We start from the raw sequence: 20,504 nt of genomic DNA on the forward strand, positions 1-20,504 counted from the left end.
GCAAAGCAAAGGGCAAGAGACACCTGGGACGACTCCTCTCTGGAAAAAAAGGCCTTCTTCAGACCCCCAGTTCATTGTTCCTGGCAACTTCCGTTTCCATATACACAATCCCAAGGATAGATCTGCCCCCATTTATTGTTTTATGTAGCAAGTCTCAGGGTCCTCTTCATCTCCTCTCCAAGCCTAGAAAAATCAGATGACATTTGTGAACTCTGATGCTTTCTTCCACTTCCAGCTTGCTAGGAAATTTTAGCCAGTTTCTTCTACATGTAACCCTTCAGCTAGGTGGAGTTGGCAGCAACAAGGGTTAGGTTCAAGGTCTAGAAGTTCCTCTTAACAATGCAAACTAGGATCAGCTCGAGCTCCCACCCAGTAATCTGGGAACTTTAAACACCACTCCGGGCACCTCTACGAGGCAATACTCCCTCTCACAAGCACAGACTCCGTGTATAGCAAAGAAAGCTTTTAATAAAAAGGAAAAGGAACCCAGTATTAATTTGGGAAAACACAACCACCATGATTTGGTAGCATATGACCAAGAGCAAACACCCTCCCAAGAATATGTTGGGCAGTGTCCTTTGCCTCAGTTTCTCACCTTGCAGTGTGAAAGTCTGACAAGCAAATGTTCCTTTAACACACCTCTCCCTCTACTGCACCTCACTCACAGTTGCTGTCCTTGGTCAGTGAAGGCGAGTTCAGAGTTGAGATCACCTCTTAACCCAGAGGGAGGGTGGGGAAGGCACTGAACAATGCCTCAGCTACTGCGGCCACTACTGCAATTAGCTCAGTAGTCACCATTCACTCTGCCGTTGCTGTCGCCACCACTATTATTCACTGACATCATTGGCCGCTGCTTCTCTATTACAATGTAGTTGCTTTCTGAGCTTCCACCACGAAGCCCAGTTCTCAGTGATTTCACAAGGTAGTGGGGAACCTCACTGCTAGTGCAGGCTGTGCAGTCTTTCACTTGAATACTATCCCACGCTAGAGCTACAACTCCGCACCTTATCAGTTATTTCAGCTCTAGTGCTCACTTAACAAAACAAGGACTCAATTGAATCTTATCAGTGTCTCTTTAAACAGTGAAGAGGGGAGGGTCAAATGGTCTCTAAGATTCCTTAGGCAAAACCCACACCACCAGATGGGGAGGGAGAGAGGAATACCTGACTGCACCCTTTCACTGGGATTTGGCATCCCTACCCCATTTAGCGAGTGAGGTTCAGTTTAGGGCTTGTCTACACTGGCAATTTACAGTGCTGCAACTTTCTCGTTCAGAGGTATGAAAAACACCCCCGAGTGCAGCAAGTTTCAGGGCTGTAAAGCGCCAGTGTAGACAGTGCACCAGCGCTGGGAGCCGCACTCCCAGCGCTGGCAACTATAGCTCTCGTGGAGGTGGGATTTTTAGAGCACCTGAGAGCTCTCTCCCGGAGCTGTGCCACGACCACACAAGCCACGTTAAAGTTCTGCCACAGCAGCGTTTTAGCATTGCCAGTGTAGACTAGCCCTTAGGATGACCCCTCAATCAAGGCAGAGCTAAGCACAGTTCCACTGCCCTTTATTCTTACAAAAAGGATAACAGCATTTCATTACCCCTGCACTCAATACTAAAGTGATTTGTAACCAAACACTAGCTAAAATTGATCACTTTGCCTAGCTATTCAGTAGATGAGGATGCTTTGTCAGAGTAGGTGTGCTTATGGAAGCACTGTCTGTTCCTGGAGTCTTCACCACTGCCCCGCTCATCACCAAGGATCCTAGAAATCAATTTGCCATGGGGGGAAAAAAAAGTGGAATCTGTGTTTTTACAAAAATGTAAAAACCTATACAGTGGAACTCCAATTATATGATCTAATTGGGACCAGGGCCAGATCAGATAATCAAAAATTCAGATAATCAGGAGAATGGGCAGGACTGAGCCTGTCATCTTAAATATTGTAAATATATCAATAAAACAATTGATACAGGGTTGGGTTTTTTTGTTGTTTTTTGGGGGGGTTTTTTTGTTTATAAAAAAAAAAAAACCACACAGAGAATGGGGGGGAAAAAGAGTATCAATGAAAACTAGGATTTCCGGTCCTCAGTAGATGTCAGGGGAGAGCTCACTCAGACCCTGCCATGTTAAATATCCTCATACCTTCTTGTCAACTGTCTAAAATGGGCCATCTTGATCACTAGAAACTTTTCCTCCTGCTGATAATAGCTCATCTTAATTAGCCTCTTACAGTGGGTATGGCTACTTCCACTTTTTCATGTTCTCTGTATGTATTTTTATATGATATATCTTCTTACTATATGTTCCATTCTATGCATCTGATGAAGTGGGCTGTAGCCCACAAAAGCTTATGCTCAAATAAATTTGTTAGTCTTTAATGTGCCACAAGTACTCCTGTTCTTTTTGCAGATACAGACTAACACAGCTGCTACTCTGAAACCTGCTTACAAAGAGGAACAATGATTCATGAGCCAATCACTTCTGGGCAGGATTACTGTAATGCATCTGGAAGCTGAGTTGAAGGTGAAAGCATTTCCCAGTGGAAGAGGACAAAAGGATAACTTCAGTGTTGCAATGCTCCCACCGCACAGCTGACATTGGTGTAACAGATAAAGTCTGATCTCTCATTTCCATGTAGTAGCTACATCAAAGTGATACCATAGATGTTCCAATCACAGCTTCCTAGTTAAAGTGGAGTTCATTTATGTGCTATAAACATCTTTTTGCACAATGGTTTAGGACAAAACACACACCGAATCCACCTGGAACTCCAGGTAGATTTTAGATATTTCCAGTATTCTAACATGCTTGCAACAACAAAAAAGTAGCATGTTTAATGATCAGAAGTGGATTGGAACTTAGTTTTTAAATATTGAGTGAAAGAAGTTATTACTCTTAGGGTACCTCTCCACTACAAACTGTGACAGACCCAGACCAGTGGGGTACAGGAGTCTCGTAGAGGGCAAATATACTGGTCACTGGATGAGTAGTTTTCTGTTCCCTGAGTGACCAGAGCAGGGGCTGCACTAGAGTAATCAGGAACCTGCTAGAACCAGTTAAGGCAGGCAGGCTAATTAGGACACCTGGAGCCAATTAAGAAGCAGCTTCTAGAATCAATTAAGGAAGGCTAATCAGGGCACCTGGCTTTTAAAAAGGAGCTCACCCCAGTTTGTGGTGGGAGTGTGAGGAGCTGGGAGCAAGAGGTGCAAGGAGCTGAGAGTGAGCTGCTGGAGGACTGAGGAGCACAAGTGTTATCAGACACCAGGAGGAAGGTCCTGTGGTGAGAATAAGGAAGGTGTTTGGAGGAGGCCATGGGGAAAGTAGCCCAGGGAGTTGTAGCTGTCATGCAGCTGTTACAGGAGGCACTATAGACAGCTGCAGTCCACTGGGCCCTGGGCTGTAACCTGGAGTACAGGGCGGGCCTGGGTTCCCCCCAAACCTCCCAATTGACCTGGACTGTGGGTTCTTCCAGAGGGGAAGGTCTCTGGGCTGTTCCCCAACCCACACTGTAATAGAGTATTAATATCCCAATGTACTGTAGCTTGTTTTAAACTTACCGTAATACTAGAAGTGGTGCATGAGAAGCTCTCTTAAAAGCTGACACTACAGCAGTGATATTCCCAAGCCAGCATGCGTAGGGCTGGGGAAGGGGAGTGCATCTAGGTATAAGTAACATCTCTCATACCAAACCGGAACTTTTCCACAGTTCATTGCAATTTGGAAGTATGATTATTATATCTGGTCTTACAAACACCAAACACCATTACATATGAACAAGGTCAATAATTCGCACTCTCCCCCCCAAAATATACACAGAGTTGTGCTTCTGCATATAGTATCTATCTGAGATGAATATTGAGTTCCCAGCTCTTCAAGAAGCAGTAAAGAGGCAGCAGCCAAGCCACAGGTTGAATCCTATTGCAAACAGCATGGGTGATGCAGGAGGACATTATTCTTTGTGTCTTATTTAAAGTTTTCCAGTAAAGTTTTCCTAGGTTTTGTTTCTGTCAGATTTATTGTATTATGTATAGTAAGTGTTTAATATAAAAATCAGGTAGTAGGGTTTACAATGTTATAACAAGAGATTATGCTATTACCATTATCCAGTCAACTTGCACACTACTATTTTGAATTAGTGATAATTCACAGACAGAGAGGGATAGAGAAGAAAGCTGAATTTAGAGAATTATTAACCAGATTCCTGGCTATTCACCAGCCACTTTTCTCCAGTCCATCAGCACAAAGCACCATAAACCCAGTAGAATCTGGCCAAGAGAATATTCACCTCAAATTGGCATCTGCTACACTCCCCCCCCCCCCCCCCCATTCCCAGTCACCACTATTCAGAATATAGCTAAGTGAAAAGGTGGCATGGCTGAAGCATTTAGCAGGCAATTGAAAACTAGAATAGAGTACAGTAGCCCTGAGAACACTACTGAATTCAGAGCACTGGGTCTGCAGCTAGTCAGCAGTCAGACTGAGGAAACATAACTGGCACCTTAAAGCACCTTTACCCCTCTTTCCTTCACAAGCTGCACTAAGCACAGTTTAGATACAGCCCTGTATCTGATCCACAGTATCTGTCACACTTCTGGTTCTCATGGGAATGAGTACACTTTGTGTATATATTTAAAAAAAAAAGTGCACTAAAGCATTTCTCTTTTAAAAAAAAATATATATATATATATATATCTTTAACATTCTATCCTAAATTTTTGCACAAAACCAGTGATGTCCATGAGAGTTCTGCACATAGATCAATGCCAGTATATAGTAGCCTCCAACATATACACAGCTTTCCAGTGTTTTATAGTGAGACATGTCTCTCGCCTAGACCAATTTCATAATTCTCTACAGATTTGTCACCAAGATCAAGGACTACAGTGAAAAGACATTCCAGGCAAAGGGGGGGGGGGGGAGCGGAAATCAGTTATGTGTTTTTACAGCTTTGTACAGACAGATTCTGTAAGCCAATATTATTACTGAGTTAATGAATGATTGCATTACTTAAACTCTTTCCCTAAAATTCTGACATTCTAGGAGACATTAACTTCAGAGAATTTTTTATGTTAGATCAGATTTAGTTTTAGTTAAAGAACATATGTTTATGAACAATCTTTCTGAACTATCCTGAATTCTTTCATTGTGATCTAAAAAACGCTTAAGAAACTGAGCCAATGAGGCAGAAGTCAGTCATTACCTCATAAATTAAGCCTTTAATACTCCCCCTCACCCCCCACCCCCCCCACACACACACAAAAAACTCCATCTCCCCTACACAACTGTGGGGATTTTTTTGGTTTGTGGAAAACAGGTTTCTTTCTGAATAGTGAAAAAAAATTATAAATAAAGGCCTCACAAAGCAGTACTTCCAATTTTAACTCCTTACACACACACACACACACACACACACACATATAAAGTATATGTATTTGTGATGTTCTGTCCTGAGGTAGGAGGCAACATTTGTTTTTCTTAAAACTTTTTAAAGCAGCAATGAAGTATCTAACCCCAATTTCAAAGTCACATTACAAAAAGTCACAAACAGATTCACTAAAATGTATTACTCAGTTATCTAAGAATTGAAGATAGTAGTTCAAGGCTGCTTGAAATCAGTTCTCCTTTTCTTGAGGGGGGTGGGGGGGCGCTTGCAAACTGCTGGACAAATAGTTAAGTTCAGTTTTCAGTTATTGATTTGCTCCAGTTATATTCTATGGATTTCTGCAAACCCACCAACAGTTTAAAGATAGTAATACTTAACTGCAAAAAAAAAAAAAAAAAATCTTATTATAACCACTTCCTAATGAGTTCGAATAGTTAGATTTCAATACAAGAAGCAACCGACTATTATTCTATATGAGAAATAAGATTAGAATCCTCACAGAAATAACTTCATAAAACAATGAGAAAATAAATTTATATATAAAAAAGTAGAATATATATAAAAAATTTTAAAAAATGAAATAAGACAGCGTATTTGTAAGGGTTGCCTAAAAACGATCTGTATTCAGTGCTCACTCAGAATAGTAACTTTTAAAACCCTTGGGATACCTACCTGTCACAGAGTAAATTATCTGGCTAATATCCAGTATATGCCAATGGGCACCCAAGAGACAGACATTAGACAGCACTTGTCTTCCAGACAGGCTGGAGATGCTATCTTATGGAAGTGATATTGTCTAATTATAAAATTTAACTTATGAGTTGTTTGGCATTGTCCACAACAGTACTTAATCCTATAATATTTACATAGCACTGCATGTTTCTGAAGAAATACTGAAACACATCTTTAAAAAAAAAAAAAAAACACAACAACAAATATTAGTATTTAAGAGGTGTTTGGCATAACTCACAATACAGGTTTTAAATGTGTAAAACATTGTGGAAGTGAATTTCCCATACATGTAGAAGTAACTCATTTTTTATTCATGCAATCTTAGTTCTCAAGTTCATATCTCACCTTCAAAATATACATTCAAGTACAATATTCAGAAGTGCATTGGATATAGCTCCTTTTTAGGAAGAAAAAAAATGTCGTTTCCCCAGAATCACTAGAGTCAAGTACAGAGATGGGTTGTTATTGACAAACTGTAAGAGGAGAACCTTTTGAATATTGGAGTCTTAAACCAACTCAATAAGGGATAAATAGAAATCCACTGAGCAAATAGGGGGACATAAAAGCTACAAGATGTAGGACTTTATAGTTCCTGGAATTAATTGATTGAAAACAAAAAAAACAAAAAAAACCACACACACACACACACACATATATATATATACACACATATATATACATATATATCAGGGCATGCCAAAGTTAACAAACAGTAATGGTAAACATGTTTGTTATGACAACAACTGAAATGATCTGAGAGATCAGAACCACTATTCAACTCATGATATCTGGGCAAGAATTAGCTTTAATGTTCAGGTACTATTCCCATGCAGCTGAAATATGTTAGGATATACAAGCCATTTATGCCCTTACTTAGGTTCCATAGTAGGATTCATCTTTGAAGTATATTTCATAAAAAGTATTTAGGAAAAATAGCAACTATCCATATAGTCTGTTATCTTGCTAATACTTCTCGGTGTTGCAAAATGAATTTCAATATTGACACAAATTGTAAGGTACACATAGCATATTTTAAAGTCAGAAATTAGTATTTCTGCAGTAATCCATTTCAGGAGAGAGAGAGACAGACACACAGAGACAAAATCCATATTTCAATAGCAGTGGTGTTAACCTCATTTCAGGGAAAGAAACCACTAGACTCATTAAACAGAAAGTTACTGCCTTTCCACTTTACACATGAAACAATTTGTCAAGACTATCATGATTGCACTTGCACTGATTTGTGAAGCTGAACCCGATTTGTCTTCATTGCCTGCACTGGCAACTGCCTCTTCCTCTCTTTTCACTTTGCTCCTTTGATGCCTTGTGAATTTCACGTTTGGGCTACAGAGGTCACTGGAGGCCAAACGCTGGTACAGTGCGTCTATCTCCCAGTCTAATGGGGAAAAATAGCTGGCCAGGTGGGCTATGCCCTAGTGAAAACGTGACTGACTAGCTTTGGATTAGCGCACACCTGACATCCTAAGCACTGGAAACGGAAGAGGGCAGTTTATTACAGGGCTCCTCTCAAATCAGGTGGAAAGAATGGCAGACATATCACGGCTAACGGTGCAACAGCCAGATCCGACCACGGAAGGAGCCTCCTTTACTTGAATGACCCTTTGCAAAAGGCATAGTCCGAGTTAACCCTTTTATTGTCGCCTCCAAGGAGGCCTGCAGCTTAAAAAATGGGGGGGGGGGGAAGAGGGAGAGGCACGTCGTCCTTTAAAAGTTAATATATCAACAAGGATCAGCACTTATGATACCAGTACTAACCCTGCACAAGTAGCCCCTTCCCCTTCCCCTCCCCCACCGGGGTAGAGCCGACATCCCCCTACGCCGCCAGCTCTAGCTTAAAGTTCTTTAAAGGCCTATTAGTGACCGGATCGATCCTTATTGCTCAGCAGCAGGAGCACATCAGGGATCGCCTAGCAGCAGCACCACTGTGGGAGAGCACATCTTCCCCTCGCTCGCACTCTCTCTCTCGCTGTGTGTGTGTTTACACTCCGCGCACCGCCATGGTGCAGAAACATCATTCAAGAAAAGTTCAGCCCGCACCACTGCGATCGCTGCGCACAAGGGCCAATATTTTGCAATGCCATCAAAGCCAGCCTACAGGGAAGAATGTAGCACAGCCTCGCTCCAGCCTTCCGGGCCCGGTGGAGGGAACATGCAAGGTCTCCTTGGTTTTGCTGATACCGACTAACACTGCTACCACTCTGAAACCAGACATGAGAGGGTTTGAGAACTTATTACTCCCCCGCCTGTGCCCTCCCCCAGCTAGAAGGGCCGAACCCAGCCGCGGCTGCATTTAACCCCAGACGAGTCGGTGGGGAGGGGTTGAACTTACGTCTCGGAATTTGTTCCACTGTCCGACCTCCTTGTCATACTGGGAGACGGTAGTGAGCCATTGTTTATCATCCAGAAAATTGCCGGGGTCCGACCTGCCCCCGGCTGCCGCCGCCGCCGCCGCTGCTGCTAGACCCTGGCTGTACCAAGCTGCTGCACACACGCACATGAAGGCTGCCACCTTCAGCATCTGTGCAAGAGGAGACACAAAGCAAGGGGTGTTCACAAACAAGAAGCCACACCACAGTGCCACACGGGAGCGCTCCCCGGGCAAAGCAGGGGCGGGAGGGGGGGCAGGTAGCGGGAGCGGGGAGATCCGCAGTAGGGATGCTCCCTCCCTCCACAAAGCGGAGGAGACAGGGCAGAGAGAGGAGGGGAGCTGAAGTCGGGGCGCGTAGAGCAATGGTGCCTAGCCCATCACCTTGCTGCAAGCCCCGCACCAGGCTCCCCGCTTCTACTGGAAATGCGGCTCGACGCTGCCAACTCCGGCTCTTTCTGGAGCTGCTGCACGCGCCGCCGTCTCCAGCCGTCCACTCAGCTCCCTGCGCCCGGCGCGCGTTCCACCCCGCCCTCCTCCCCGGCCCTCCCCCTGCTCCGCGCACGACTCCCGGCCAAGCCCCGCACAAGCCGGCGGGGCAAGCGGCGCCTGGTGCAGAGGCGAAGAGCGCGCGGATTCCATTGAGCTCCGCAGAACCTGACGCTGCTGGGGGATCAGCCCCTGGTTTTCATGATGATCATTTCACTGGGGGCTTTGTTTGCCACAGAAAGACTGAAACCTGAAGCCCAAGTGGACAGAGAAACTTCGCCCTTAGGCCACACAATGTACTAACACCTTGTTCCCGGAGGCCTGTTGTTTGCTTTCTACCGTCCCACCTTGGCAGAGCTTCTTGTGGGAAACTCTTGTCAAGAAACTAAGGGCTGGTTTCTGCAACACGTGTGCTTAATACGCCAGTAATCTCATTCAGTTTATTGGGGCTAATCACATGAGGAAAGCTAAGCATGCCTGTAAATGCTTGCAGGATTATTGCCTAGCCAGATTTACAAAGGTACATCGGCACTTAGGTAATTATTACCCAACTTGTTTAGAAGCTTTTATAAATCACAGGTGCCTATCTGCATCTTTAGGCATCTAAATATGTTTGTAAATCTGGCCCTAAAAAACCCCTTTTCAAAAGTGGCTTAGGCGCCAAGATATTTAGATGCCTAAATATGTCAGTAGATCAAGTGCCTAGTGTGATTTTCCAAAGCACCTAACTCCCTTTGAGAAAATTGCACTAGGCATTTGTCTGCATCTTTAGTTAACAAGTCTGTCTTTTAGAGTCTAAATCTCATTAAAAGTCAATCTCACTCCTAAATGCATAAATCACTTTTTTAAATGTTGCCCTAAGAGCTTGGTGAAATTCATAGGAACTGCCATTCTGGATCACTCAGTCCAGTATCCTGTCCCCAACAATTGCCAGCACCAGATGCTTAGGAGGAAAGTGAAAGAAACCACACATTAGGCAGATGTGGGATTATCTAATCACCCACCCCCTATGAAAGTTGCAGCATAGCCCCTAATATGACCGATATTATGGGCTATCTTTGAGAATATTGTATCAACTTTATAAACATTACAGGTATCGTAGGGGCGAGGGTTTATACTTTAGCTCCATAGCAGGCGATGAGGGGGAGAATTACATGAGTTTACTGCAGGAACTATGGGGGCGGGTTTTATGTAGCTAGTCTGAAGAAGCCTCACCCACTTGGGGGGAAATTGGACATCCTGATTTGAACTGTTTACAGAAGACTAAGAAACAAAGAGCTGAGAACTGTATAAAGGGACCACCCTGGGGAAAGGAAGTAAGTCATTCTACCTCAGTCCAGGAATTGACATGACACTGTCACCAAGCAGGACAGAACCTGTGAGAGGGGTTTGGAAGTATAGTACTCATTCCTATGAGGGCCTCTATGTGGAAGATGGATGACAGCTTGGCAAACTTGGATCAGCATCTAAGATGTTTATTGTTTTTAAGATATGTTTTCTCTGTAATGCTTTTGTTCTGAGTAAATAATGCTTTGTTTATGAAGGTTGACTAGTCATTGGTTAACCTGTCATTGTCCCCTGAGAGAGCTGTAAGTGCTGGACTAAACTCAGACCAGTTGCAATAATCACAGTGAATTGCAGCCTAAATCCTCAATCTAATGGGAGAGAGTCATAGGATTCTACCCCAAGAAAGGTGACAGCTAGTGGCCTGAAAGCTAAGTAGGATGCGCTCAAGGAGCTTTCAAAAGGGTCAGAGGTGCAGTTAACTTTGGAACTGATACACATAACACTTAAATCCTGATGCATGGGATTTTATATCCCTTCCTAAAGGATTTGTTACCACTAATTAATTATAACTCTGGCTATTTTTGTTATCCAAATAAAAGCCTAGATCCTCTTTGAATTTTGCTAAATTCTTGGTTTTAATGACTTCTTATGGTAAAAAGTTTAATTGTATTTTGTGTGAAAAAGTATTTCCTCTTACTAGTTTGATTTTGCCACTTTTCCATTTCATTGGCATGTCCCCTTGTTCTTACATGATAGGGAGAAAAGAAGCTCCTAGTCTACTTATTGTGTACACTTTTATCATGTCCCCTCTTATTCAAATCCTTTCTCATATGAGCAAATCTCTTCTTTTCAATCTCTCATGAAATTAGAGTTTTGCCATCCCCCTAATCATTCTTTTTGCCCTTCTTTATTAGGGGGATGGCAAAACTCTAATTTGATGAGAGATTGAAAAGAAGAGGTTTGTTTATCTGAGAAAGGAGTTGAATGAGAGGGCAGTAGTGGCTAGAGCCCAAGTCACGTACTAGGGCCCCCTTGTCCAGGCACTGTACAAACACACAACAAAAAGGGGGCAAGGGGGAGAGATAGCTCAGTGGTTTGAGCCTTGGCCTGCTAAACCCAGGGTTGTGAATTCAATCCTTGAGGGGGTCACTTAGGGATTGGGGGCAAAATCAGTACTTGGTCCTGCTAGTGAAGGCAGGGGGCTGGACTCAATGACCTTTCAGGGTCCCTTCCAGTTCTATGAGATAGGTATAGCTCCATGGATAGAATGAGGCAGTGATTATATAATATAAAAAGACTGTAAATTATTTTTTCCATTAGACTTTATTTTTGTTTTAAATGTAGCACTGCAGTAGTTCCTAGCAACCTTAATAATTGATCAGAGCCCCATTGTGCTAGGCACTGTGAAAATATAACAAAAAGATGGTTTCTGTCCCCAAAGAGCTTACAATTCTCGGCCCCAATTTTCCAAACATTTACCACACATGCTTAACTTTACTGGAAGCAGAGCTTCTCTAAACCCCCTCAAATTGCACTCACTATTCCAGATGACAGTGAACCAATGATCTATATAATGGCATTATACTACTTTCTGGATTATTCTCCACAGGGCCGGCTCTAGCTTTTTTGCCACCCCAAGCAGAAAAAAAAAAAACGGGGCCAGACTTCCAAAGCAAAAAAAAAAAAAACAGCAGCAAGATTGGCCGGAATGCCGCTCCTTACAATGGGCCGCCCCAGGCACGTGCTTCCTCGTCTGGTGCCTGGAGCCAGCCCTGATTCTCCAGTCTGTTCCTTAACATTTGTTTTCTTTTTTTCACCACATTTGCACACTGAACAAAAGTCTTCACTGAACTGTCCAAATGGCTGGTCCTTTCCCTGAACTGATTCAATTAAATTAGAACCTAGGAAGTACATCAATAGTTAATTTTTTTCCTCCAATATGCATTTCATCTGCCATTGCGTTGCCTGTTCACCTAGCTTGGTTAGTTCCTCAGAAGTTCCTCACAGTCTTCTCTGTACTTGACTAAGCTACATAATTTTGTGTTACCAGCAAAGTTTGTCACCTTACCGCTCATGTCCTTTTCCAGATTATTACTAAATCTATTAAACAATACTGTTTCTAGTGACGCCCTGAGGCTGTTAACCTTTCTTCTATGCAGGGACAGCTCCAGGCACCAGCACAGAAAGCAGGTGCTTGGGGCGGCCAATGGAGAGGGGCGGCACATCCAGGTCTTCGGCGGCATTTCGGTGGCGGGTCCCTCAGTCCCTCTTGGAGGGAAGGACTGGCCGCCGAATTGCCGCCGAAGATTGAAGCGGCACAGTAGAGTAGTCGCTGAAGTGCCGCCGATCGCGGCTTTTTTTTTTTCCTCTTCACCGCTTGGGGCGGCATAAAAGCTGGAGCCAGCCCTGCTTCTATGATGAAACCTGACCTGTTTTTCGGATTCTGACTCAAAACTCAACCTAAATCCCCCCAAAAGATTCTCCAGCCTTTCAGGCAAAACAGCAAATTTTTGGTCTGATGGAAAAGGCAGATGGAAGTGGGGCAACAAATGGGGTGGTTGTTTCAGCTGAGTTTCACATTCAGTTTTGTTTTGAAGCTAAAACAAAATTAACAGATACAAAACCTCTGAAAACCAAACTTAAACAGATTGAACAAACCCCATGAACTAAAACCACTAAGGTTCACATAGCTCTGCACAGTATCCCTTTCAGGTCCTAATCCTGCACCACTGAAGTCAATGGGAGTTTAGTCACTGATTTCAGTGTGCATAGGATCAGGCCCTAATAGATCATTGTCAGATTGGTACCTATGTGCCTAATCCTGAAAAGACTTTCTACTACTGTTAGCAACCCCATTGCAAACTTGCAACTGAGGGGATGGAAAGACTTTATACATAGGCTAAAGAAGTGTATAAGTGTTTTCAGACTCATCCCTTGTATGGTCTTATTTTTATAAAGGTCAAAGTTAATAAAATTAACTTTAGTTTTACAGTTTTCAGCAAACCTTTTGGCAAAGAAGAAATTTCTCTAAATACACCAAACTCCTTTTTTTAAAACATTCATCTACTTAGTTTATGTATGTTTTAAATACGTCACTCCCAGGCTTTGTAGTTTTACCTTCCAATCATCAATATCATTTCTTTTGTTTTTAATAAAGCTGTACTTCACGTTTTCAGTCTTAATAACATTATTCAGTACTTGAAGTAATTGTGCCTTATTTCATAATTGCAGGAGATATGTGGAATAAAAGTGGCTGGGATTTGTTTTCAAGAAATATTCTTCAGAAAGGGACCTCTGGAGTGGTTTGGGCTTTATTAAAGTTTCACTGTGATTTGTCTAAAAAGTGATCTTCCACACCTATGTCTGCAGTTGCTCCAAACAACATAGACTAAATGATCAGTTATCTGTAATTTTGCCTGAACCAAGCTTCTTGAAGCTTTTAATAATTTTAAATATATTCCTCAATAATTTTAAGCACTCTGATCTCCACATAATTGGCTTAAGAGCCTCATTTTGATCAAGGACTTTACACAAATTGGTAACTCAATTTATTCAAGCACACATAAAAACCATATAAAGGTAAAGTTACCTTTTTCTCAGCTGTGTCCCCCTTTTCAGTGATTTTTTATATATATATAAAAAAGAGAGAGAGAGAATCATCATTTATTACATTTAAAACAAAAATAAAGTCTAATGGACAAAATAATTTACTGTTTTTGTTGTGTGTTTGTACAGTGCCCAGCACAATGGGGCCCTAATACATGACTTGTGCTCCAGCCACTACTGCAATAACAATAAGAATAGTGAATATATGTTGCCTAATTTTAAATTGGGATCATTGAAGTTGTAACCTATAGCTCTTTTCATCATTGTCAGGTTAGGAAATATTGTTGCTATTAGTTTAACTTGCCTTTCTATCCGACTTCCATGACACAAAATTAGAAATTCAAAATACATTGTATTGTGAAGTTGCTAGTTTAAAAAAAAGAAAAAAAAAAAAAAACTCTCAGCTGCACAGGTTACTATTGTTTGTCCCTTCTCCATTAAGATTCACTAACTCTCTGTTTATGACTGTTCCTTCTATTGTAGCAGAGGGCCAGCTCTGCTTCAGTTAAGACTGAGCATTGCTCTCTGTTTAAAGATAGACTGTTGTAAGTGCTCTAAAATCCACATGTTCTCTTAGATTGTCTTTACATTTGCTATGCCTTGTGGGGAGTATTAGTGACCCAAATATGGGGTTATTTTAGCAAGGAGTCCCCAAGATACAAACCCCAAATAGCATTTTACAAAATCATCTTTTTATTCTAACTATTTTTTCCCCACACACTAGGAGTGCAAACTGTGGTTCGGATCCTGCCCAAACTGATGTCTGCCATGTGGGATTTATCTAAGATGCACCAATGTCCTTTTGGGGGAGTTCTATGTAAGAAGTTATTCACGATTAAATTAGTAATTCCAGGAATGAGTATCAGCAACTTGGGCCAAAGAGAATGATGTGCATTCCCAGTAGCACCGAGGATATTTTCACACTGCAATCAGAAGTTATGATTATAGCTCGTATAGGTATACCAAAGCTAGCTTTGATAGAGCCAGCTCGCTAAAAATAGCAGTGTAACTGTGGTGGCATGGGCTGAGGCACATGCCAGCTGCCCAAACACAATCTCACCTGGGATCCTGGATATGGATTCAGGTAATTAACCCGTGTCGCTGCCCTTGCTATCCTGGCTACACTCCTATTTTGAGTGAGCTGCCTTCATAAAAGTTAGCTTGGGCATACCTATATGTGCTGTAATTACACCTCCTGATTGCATAAGCATATGTAGGGCCCTAACAAATTCACAGTCCATTTTGGTCAATCTCACGGTCATAGGATTTTAAAAATTGTAAAATTCATGATTTAAGCTATTTAAATCTGACATTTCACAGTGTTGTAATTGTAGGGGTCCTGACCCAAAAAGGAGTTATGAGGGGGTCACAAGGTTATTGTAGGTGGGGGTTGTGGTACTGCTACCCTTCCTTCTGCACTGCGGCTGGCAGCGGTGCTACCTTCAGAGTTGGACAGCTGGAGAGTGGCATCTGCTGGCTGGGAGCCCAGCCCTGAAGACAAAGCTGCCACCAGCAGCAGTGCAGAAGTAAGGATGGCATGCATGGTATTGCCAGCCTTATTTCTTCACTGCTGCCTGCAGAGCTGGGCCCTCAGTCAGCAGCCACCACTCTCCAGCCACCCAGCTCTGAAGGCAATGAAGAAGTATTTTTCCAAAATACCGCAATACCGTGGCTCCCCCTAAAATAACCTTGTGACCTCCCTGCAGCTCCCTTTTGGGGCAGGATCCCCAATTTGAGGAACACTGGTCTCCTCCATGAAATCTGTATAGTGTAGAGTAAAAGCACACAAAAGATCAGATTTCACGGGGGGGGGGGACACACCAGATTTCATGATCTGTGACATTTTTCATGGCCATGAATTTGGTAGGGCCCTAGACATATGTTAATAACAGCCAAAGGGGTTTCCAGGAAGTCTGCTGTCACAGTAACTGGATAGCTTAAGGAGACCTGCTGTGGTCACTAAACCTGCACACATGCACTATGAATTTGAGCCCTACCCTTGGCACTTTTCAGAGACTCTGAGTTGTACATGTACTTTGGTCTTTGCCTACATTCAAACGGGGGCCCCTTTGGAAGTCTTGCCTTCAGACCAAAATGTCTGTTTTAAGAGCAATATTTTAAAGTGTCCCAAAATCCACATGCAGACTCTGATTTTACTTTAGAAGTATTTTCAGGGAAAATTATCATTAATTCAAGAGAAAGAAAATAGAAGACTCTAGAAGCAGTTAGAGCAGTAGTGAATTCCCATTATGAATTCAATAGACCAAAAACCTGCCAGAACAATAGGGCAAGTGAGCACATTGCAAAAGCTCATTGCCCATTTACTTAAAAAAAATCCCAGTGCTTAAAAATCTACAAAAAGGTTTTTTGTTGGTTTTTTTAACCTGCTTTTATTTTATTTACAAGAAATCATCAGTACTATTAGAAAGACATCTTCAGTTATTGCTGCACAGAGGAATGCAAGAATGTTTTTAATGTGATCTGATGGATCCATCCCTATTATAAAAAGAAATTATAGTGGCCACTGGTAAAAATACAGCAGGTTCCTCACTACCAGCTGATAAATGCCCCTCCAGTTTGGATATCTCTAACTATTTTGGATTTAGTAGCTAGTAAGTGGCAATTCACAGCTTTAGCCAGATTTTCAAAGGTACTCAGTACCCACAAGTGAGGATGGATTTTCTGAAGAACTCAGCTCCTGTTGAGACACCAAAATTAATGGCCAGATAGATTTTTCAGAAGAGCTCAGCATGTTGGGTGCTGAGCTCTTTTGAACATCTGACAATGGGAGCTTCTAGGTGCTGAATACGTTTGAAAAAATCTCGCCTTTATTTTAACGGCCTAAAGGAGAGTTGAGCTTTTTCCAAAATCGGCACCTTAATTCTAAACTTAGTGTTTGTACTGTGACTTGCTTTGAATAGTGGGGTGGGCTAGCTCCCACCATGTTTTCCTTTCTCTTTTTACTACCTTCTGTGCTCTCCTGTACCTTACAGAACTCTTTGGCTATGCATCGTTTTGGCTTTATCAATTTTTATCATGGAAAGTATGCAAAAACATTATCAGGCATGTGATATTTTTATTCCTCTGAATGAAGAATCTGCAAAAGTCATCAAGGTGATTGCTCCTGAAAACCAGGATATATTTCAAGTGGTGAATCGAATTTTCTTTTGCTCTGAAGTATTGAGTAGGCCATGGATTCTAAAATCCATACTCAGCTCTGTCGTCTAAGGCCTGGTCTACACTAGGAGGTTATGTCGAATTTAGCAGCGTTAAATCGAATTAACCCTGCACCCGTCCACACAACGAAGCTATTTAGTTTGACATAGAGGTCTCTTTAAATCAATTTCTGTACTCCTCCTCGACGAGGGGAGTAGCGCTAAATTCGACATGGCCATGTCGAATTAGGGTAGGTGTGGATGGAATTAGACGCTAATAGCTCCGGGAGCTATCCCACAGTGCACCACTCTGTTGATGCTCTGGACAGCAGTCCGAGCTCGGATGCTCTGACCAGCCACACAGGAAATGCCCTGGGAAAATTTGAATTCCTTTTCCTGTCTGGCCCGTTTGAATCTCATTTCCAGTATGGACATCGTGGCGAGCTCAGCAGCACTGGCAACGATGCAGAGCTTTCCAGCAGAGGTGACCATGCAATCGCAGAATAGAAAGAGGGCCCCAGCATGGACTGATCGGGAAGTCTTGGATCTGATCGCTGTGTGGGGCGATGAGTCCATGCTTTCGGAGCTGCGATCGAAAAAACGGAATGCGAAGATCTACGAGAAGATCTCAAAAGCCATGACGGAGAGAGGATACAGCCGGGATGCAACGCAGTGCCGCGAAAATCAAGGACCTGAGACAAGGCTACCAGAAGACCAAAGCGGCAAATGGACGCTCCGGATCCCAGCCCCAGACATGCCGTTTCTACGAGGCACTGCATTCCATTCTAGGTGCGGCCGCCACCACTACCCCACCACTGACCGTGGACTCTGACGATGGGGTATTGTTGACAGCCGCTTTGTCAAGGCTGTATCCCTACTTTGAACTTTAGGGTACAAATGTAGGGGCCTGCATGAAAACTGCTAAGCTTATCTACCAGCTTAGCTCTGGTCCCGCTGCCACCATTCTCGATGGATTCCCTCCCTGGGAAGCCTTGAGAAACCTTTCACCAATTCCCTGGTGAATACAGATCCAAACTGCTTGGATCTTAAACAAGGAGAGATTGACCCTTCCCCCCTCCTTCCTTTCACCAACTTCTGGTGAATACAGATCCAAACCCCCTTTGGATCTTAAAACAAGGAGAAATCAATCAGGTTCTTAAAAAGAAGGCTTTTAATTAAAGAAAAAGGTAAAAATCATCTCTGCAAAATCAGTATGGAAAATAACTTTACAGGGTAATTAAACTTAAAGAGCTCAGAGGAATCCCCTCTGTCTTAGGTTCAAAGTATAGCAAACAAGATAAGCACTTTAGTAAAAGGTACATTTACAAGCTGAGAAAACAAAGTAAATCTAAGACGCCTTGCCTGGCTTTTACTTACAATTTTGAAATAAGAGAAACTTGTCTAGAAAGATGGGGAGAACCTGGATTGATGTCTGGTCCCTCTCAGTCCCAAGAGCGAACAACCCCTTAAACAAAGGACACACACAAAAGCCTTTCCCCCCCCCAAGATTTGAAAGTATCTTGTCCCCTCATTGGTCCTCTGGGTCAGGTGTCAGCCAGGTTACCCGAGCTTCTTAACCCTTTACAGGTAAAAGGATTTTGGAGTCTCTGACCAGGAGGGATTTTAGTACTGTACACAGAGAGCTGTTACCCTTCCTTTTATAGTTATGACACGCCCCCCAAATTACAGATAGTGTTGGACGTTTGGTTCCACACTGGCTGTGATTTCTTTCCTGGAGCTCTAGGAGAAAACAGAGTTAATAAGACACACGTACCTTTGGACATACTACTGATTATATAAAAACTAACAATATGTTTCATTCCAAAAACAATTGTTAACCAGTTAACTCTGGGAAACTTTCCCGGGAGAGTGCATCAGCCACTTTGTTAGAAGTTCCCGAAATGTGTTGTATTTCAAAATCAAAATCTTGGAGAGCTAAACTCCACCGAATAAGTTTTTTGTTATTTCCCTTGGCGGTATGAAGCCACTGTAGCGCAGCATGGTCTGTTTGTAGTTGGAAACGCCGTCCCCAAACATATGGGCGTAGCTTTTCTAGCGCGTACACAATGGCGTAGCATTCCTTTTCGCTGATTGACCGGTGGCTTTCCCTCTCAGACAGTTTCTTGCTGAGAAACACGACAGGATGGAATTCTTGATCTGGTCCTTCCTGCATTAAAACTGCTCCCACGCCTCGCTCGGAAGCATCTGTGGTTACTAGGAACGGTTTGTCAAAGTCTGGGGCCCTTAGCACAGGGTCAGACATGAGTGTTGCCTTAAGCTGGTTAAAGGCCTTTTGACACTTATCAGTCCACTGAACTGTATTTGGCTGTTTCTTTCTGGTTAGGTCTGTCAGTGGGGCGGCGATTTGGCTGTAGTGTGGTACAAATCGCCTATAATATCCGGCCAAGCCTAAGAAGGATTGGACCTGTTTCTTTGACTTTGGAACCGGCCACTTTTGGATAGCATCCACTTTGGCCTGTAGGGGATTTATAGTTCCTTGACCCACCTGGTGCCCCAGGTATGTCACTCTGTTTTGGCCTATTTGACACTTTTTAGCCTTAACAGTTAGTCCTGCCTGCCGGATGCGCTCGAAGACTTTTTTCAGGTGCTCCAGGTGTTCTGTCCATGAATCAGAAAAAATGGCCACATCATCGAGATAGGCAACGGCAGATTCTCCCAATCCCGCTAAGAGACCATCTACAAGTCTTTGGAAGGTGGCGGGTGCATTTCGCAACCCGAAAGGGAGTACATTGAATTCATACACCCCTGCCTGGGTGACGAAGGCGGACCTTTCCTTAGCCTTGAGAAACTTTTCACCAATTCCCTGGTGAATACAGATCCAAACTGCTTGGATCTTAAACAAGGAGAGATTGACCCTTCCCCCCTCCTTCCTTTCACCAACTTCTGGTGAATACAGATCCAAACCCCCTTTGGATCTTAAAACAAGGAGAAATCAATCAGGTTCTTAAAAAGAAGGCTTTTAATTAAAGAAAAAGGTAAAAATCATCTCTGCAAAATCAGTATGGAAAATAACTTTACAGGGTAATTAAACTTAAAGAGCTCAGAGGAATCCCCTCTGTCTTAGGTTCAAAGTATAGCAAACAAGATAAGCACTTTAGTAAAAGGTACATTTACAAGCTGAGAAAACAAAGTAAATCTAAGACGCCTTGCCTGGCTTTTACTTACAATTTTGAAATAAGAGAAACTTGTCTAGAAAGATGGGGAGAACCTGGATGGGAACCTCTCAGTCCCAAGAGCGAACAACCCCTTAAACAAAGGACACACACAAAAGCCTTTCCCCCCCCCAAGATTTGAAAGTATCTTGTCCCCTCATTGGTCCTCTGGGTCAGGTGTCAGCCAGGTTACCCGAGCTTCTTAACCCTTTACAGGTAAAAGGATTTTGGAGTCTCTGACCAGGAGGGATTTTAGTACTGTACACAGAGAGCTGTTACCCTTCCTTTTATAGTTATGACA

The 20,504-nt window shown here is 42.9% G+C and overlaps 1 protein-coding gene across 4 annotated transcripts in view; it reads right to left on the minus strand.

Moving 5' to 3' along the window:
- The window catches only part of SPOCK3 (SPARC (osteonectin), cwcv and kazal like domains proteoglycan 3), a 402,955-nt gene extending 394,309 nt beyond the window's left edge, over positions 1 to 8,646 (minus strand). For all 4 annotated transcript variants that reach the window (XM_065405133.1, XM_065405132.1, XM_065405131.1 and 1 more), the window contains exon 1: positions 8,458 to 8,646. In XM_065405133.1, coding sequence (XP_065261205.1) covers positions 8,458 to 8,646 — 189 coding nt within the window. The remainder of the gene's footprint in view (positions 1 to 8,457) is intronic.
- Positions 8,647 to 20,504: the final 11,858 nt, after the last annotated feature.

Source organism: Emys orbicularis, chromosome 5 (assembly GCF_028017835.1).
Source record: "Emys orbicularis isolate rEmyOrb1 chromosome 5, rEmyOrb1.hap1, whole genome shotgun sequence".
In the NCBI taxonomy this organism is placed as follows: Eukaryota; Metazoa; Chordata; order Testudines; family Emydidae; genus Emys; species Emys orbicularis.